Here is a 5,024-nt window from a genome sequence, read left to right on the forward strand (position 1 = left end):
CATAATTCAACTTTACAAAATGCACATTGTGTTGATGGTGTTCCGTATTTCACACATTCTGAAAATAAGAAATAACTTTATATGCTAGGTATGGTTCAAACAGATGCACTAACGTTATTTTATTTCATTATAAATTTTATATATTACCTTGAATTTTAGCTTCCTTATACAGGTTAGATACAAGTTTTGCTTATGTATTTACTTCATTCAAAAAATTTGTGCTTACACCTAAAAAATGCATATTAAGAAATCAATGAGTCCAAATTAACATAATAAGTCAGCTACTAATACATTAGTAACATAACTTAACAATTGAATACTAAATTTAACCTAAATATTGAGGTTGTTTTCATATTCTGCACTATTGAAATTCAATATGGTTCTTCCAATAGATTGTAGTACATCAGTAGATTGTTGAATATATTTGCAATGCTTAATTCTACGCACAAAAGTGTTTAAGTTTGAAGATTGAGGAGAATAATCTACATTTAGGAAATACGGTGGCATAATTAAATATATGAATTATATTTTTAATAAGGCAGAGGAGTAAAATGACTCAATAGTAGGATAGTTCACTAACTGCAATCACGTGTAGAACTATTGCTGCTACAACCATTGGTCAAATCTTCATAGAATATTGATCTTTTCTTAAGTTTGAGGTTAGTGTTAACCACACTATTTTGGATGTTTTCGACACTTGTCACAGTAAACATTGATAAATATTGTTATTGACAGAAATCCTGTGATAGTATTTTGGATGAGTTGCATCCTCAATAATTTTTTACATTGACACTACAAAAACAAATAAAAAAGGTTACCATTAGACAATATTAAATAATGATGTTGTGTACTTGGTATACATGTTCAACTCCTGTCATATGATAACAAAACATGACATGCATTTGTTTGCATGAAATTAAATTGAAAAAAAGCCTTATATCCAGTTACCACATGATAAATTTGAAATTTCACCAACACGATCTTCAAGTAGACTAAACTCGATTGACATAGTAGTTTTAGTAGAATCTGCATTGTTTGCGACAAAAATGATTGCAAAGCAGGATTAGAAATCTGATATCATAAAAAGAATTACAAAATACAATATGACTAATGAATTTACTTAAGCTAATCATATGATTACTATTTTTGTTATTCCTCATTAGTATCTTCCTTCTCATTCTTTCTTTTTTAGTTGAGCTTAACTCCATCTCCATGGAGTGGGATTACTGTTCTGCACTATTTGGTAAGAGGGTATGAGGGTGTATTTTTTAGTTGCTATAATATTCGTGTGTTTTGTAAAACCTATTGTGTTATGAATTAGCAGTATGTGTTCCTCGATGTATGCGTGTGTGTGTTGACAATGGACCTACTTTTTGGAATGTTTAAAATAACAACTGTTATGTGACTTTTCTAATGTTCCTACCTAATTAGTATGTTAAGTCAAATATACTATGGTTGTATGCAGAGTCAACTTTCATTTCCATATAAACTTTCAAACACAGTTTGTGTTTTCCTTTTCACTGAATTGTTTATTTATCAGCTCGGATTGTTGTGTTTTGTTTTAAACTTTGTCCATATGCATCCATTTTTAAAAATGACTCCAATTATACTACATTCTTTTACTGATATCAGTATATTGTCATTTCATTTGTATTTCATTTGTAATTCCACTAATGAAGGAGTCATTGTAAGTCATTTTACTGTCTATTTTTGTGTGGAACCTATTGTACTACAACCACTGTCCAAATCTTCACAAAATACTGATATTTTCTTAAGTCTGAGATTAGTTTTAACCTCATTATTTTGGATGTTTTCAAAACCTGTGACAGTGAACATTGTTAAACATTGTTATTGACAGAAATCCTATGACAGTATTTTGGATGAGCTGCATCCTCAAAAAAATTTATGTTGACACTACAAAAACAAATAAAAAAAATGTTATCATTAGACAATGTAGATAATGATGTTCTACTCCAACTTTTGTTGTGTACATGGTGTACATGTTCAACTCTTGTCATATGATAACAAAACATGACATGCATTTGTTTGTATGAAATTAAAATGGAAAAAAATTATATTCAGTTACAAATTGATGAAGTTGAAAATCCACCAACATGCTCTTTAGCTCAGATTGTTGTGTTTGTTTTAAACTTTGTTCCTATACAGCTAATTTAAAAAATGACTCAAATTACACTACACTCTTACTGATATCAGTATACTACCATTTCATCTGTAATTCTATTAATGAAAGAATCATTGTAAGTCATTTTACTATCTATTTTTGTAACTTCTACATAAATACTTTTGTCATGGTGTAAGTTCCATTATTTTTAATTTACTTGGTTAAATTTATATCCATACTTTTCCAACAGCCATAACATGACAAATTTAATAACTTAAGTTGCTGAACATGAAATTTTTTTTTAAAAAATGATGCAGATTAGAAAATAAAAGTGGATTCGAAATTCTTTATTAAATTTGCCACCCTTTCTGAATTGGGGGTCGAAAAACAAATACATTGGTAAACAAACAACATTAACTCTTGAATCACATTACTTAAAGTCACATAAACAAAATCTAACTTGTCGTTAACAGAGTACATTAGTCTCAACCATCATCAAATATTGTCTGCAATTTGATATCAAAAACCAATAGACAAACACAAAAAAAACAAAACAACCCGCCCTACATAATTCCACTTCTGCAGCAGGTATAATCCATGAATTTGAAATCAAATTTTCTCAACCTTGATCCTTTTCTTCAAAAAATTTAGTGGCAAATGCATTTCTAAAGATTGACTCTGCATCAGTTCAACATCCATAATAACACAATCTATCTTCCCTTTCACTCTAGAGTTTTCTTTAGTTTTGACATTTTCCAAACACCCACTTTCCAGTTGTTTATCTGCCCCTTCCATGTTTTTGGTTAGTGAATGTATTTGAGTTCCAAATACAATTCCAACAGGAGTCAAATCTCCAGAATTATTGAACAAAATATCATTTTCTTGATTTCGGATTGCAAACTCGCTTTCATTTGGAGTCAATTCTCCCACGGCTGATTTGCAACAAAAATTGTGTTTAGTAGGGGTTAACTCTTTAGAATCCTTTGATAAATCAATTGCTTCTTTTTCACCACATTATGAATCATTTTCAACATCAGAAAATTTGGGCATCATATCTTGTTAAACAAACAAGACATAACCAATCAAGTTAGTATATAATCGAACTTAGGGTAACACGAGCTTCCTTGAAAATACATGCTACAGATATAAGTATTTAATAGAATTTGGATTGGTCATAAAAAACCTGAGTTTGGGTCAAAGATGTGTCATCAACCAAACCTTCTTTGAGCAACTTGATAATGGATAAATTGGTATAAATTTTTTTGACTCTAAAAGTTTTCTCAAACTGTGAGTTGCATACACTCTTAACCTCAACTTTAAAAAGGAAAAACCTATCCACCAAATTAGTAATATCCCTTGGAAAAGTTCCAACAAGACCTCTCTACAACACAAAATTGCAATGATGAATATTTGAAATGAAACAACAATCTAACATATATGAAGTACCTCTTATCAAAATCACAAAAGTCACTATAAATTTAAAAGACCTTCTGGTATGTTTCAAACATATTAGCACATGACTTGCTGAAAAGGATAGTAGCATCCCAATCAAAAATCACAAAAGTGGCTGAATCTGTTTTATCAATAACACCAACCTTGATACGACACCTAAAAATATAGTCAAAATATATAAGGTGTCAAATAAGAAGACAAAGTAAAATTGGAAAATAAGTGGCACAAATATTACCTTAAAACGACATTTGTGACAAGTTTGTTGCATTTTTTTTAAAAAAAAAAACATTTTCAATCAGGGTACACTGACTTGTTGCATGTGCAAGCAGTATACCACCATTCCTCATCATCTACAACGTGTTTCATGGTACCAAAAACTACAAAACAGGTATCCTATAATTTGAAAATAAATAAATATCAGAAATTGTTCATAACTAAAATCATGTTTTAGTTTTATATCAATAACTTTTACCTCAAAACAATCTTTAAGAGCACTAATAGTCTTCCTGGGTGTATTATACAGAAAATCCTCTGACATTCTTGAAAAAATATGAACAAAAAACATGAATAAATTAAACCAGCCAATAAAAAAACGTTGCCATTACTCTGTTTTCCATTTTTGAGAAAAAATTACCTTGTTGCCAACTCTTTTACCTCTTCACATTTAGCATTGAACACAACTCTTGTACCACAAATACAATTTTGAAGATGCAATTTTATCTATATTTTTTAAAAAGTGAATATCATTTTAAATAGATGATAGTAGTTTACATATATTATTTCACAATAAGTCTTTAACAACTAGAAGACAATATTCAACTACCTTGGAAACACTTCACTTTGGCTACATGAACTATTACCACAACATTTTCAACTTCTCCAGATTCAAGAAATGCATTAAGTTCATCCACAAATGGACCAAACAAAGTACACTCTATGCTAAGCCTATGTTTAAAAAATTATGGTAAACAAAAAATACTTAATACTTAATAAATTAAAAACCATATGAAACACCGTATAAAACTAAATATAAAGAGTAAAATACCACTTACCCATCATCCTCTATTTGGATGACATTCATCTTTGTTCTCCTTCAAGTTTTTTCATTTTCTCTTTCAGTGCCAACACCAATCAAAATACCCATGAAATCTATGCAAATGAAACATTTAATTTAATCATTTTAAATTGACATGAACTCAAAATAATCGTCAAAATATTTGCACTGAGCGAAAACCTTACCAACTAAATAATCATTGTCATAACCACCACAAACAATGGCTTTTATAGGTACAAAATCATATACAGAGTCTGGAACACTTGCATTGTCCACCAATACAACCTTAGTGGAGTATTGAAACACAATTTTGTATTTGTGGTGGGTGGTTCTATACATACCTCCATTTTCAGCAACACCAAAAAATTGAATAGAGTAAACTTTCCCTTTTTGTAA

The 5,024-nt window shown here is 29.8% G+C and overlaps 1 protein-coding gene across 1 annotated transcript; it reads right to left on the reverse strand.

The window, feature by feature from the left end:
- Positions 1–2,607: 2,607 nt before the first annotated feature.
- Positions 2,608–4,655, reverse strand: LOC102661895 (uncharacterized). The gene is made up of 8 exons (XM_014775975.1): positions 4,627–4,655; positions 4,435–4,519; positions 4,209–4,294; positions 4,047–4,113; positions 3,885–3,967; positions 3,610–3,730; positions 3,423–3,503; positions 2,608–2,628 (listed from the first exon to the last, which is right to left on the reverse strand). Exons 1-8 carry the CDS (start codon positions 4,653–4,655, stop codon positions 2,608–2,610), a joined length of 573 nt encoding a protein of 190 aa, XP_014631461.1.
- Between the last annotated feature and the right edge of the window lie 369 nt (positions 4,656–5,024).

The sequence above is a fragment of the Glycine max genome, chromosome 5 (genome assembly GCF_000004515.6).
Source record: "Glycine max cultivar Williams 82 chromosome 5, Glycine_max_v4.0, whole genome shotgun sequence".
NCBI lineage: Eukaryota > Viridiplantae > Streptophyta > Magnoliopsida > Fabales > Fabaceae > Glycine > Glycine max.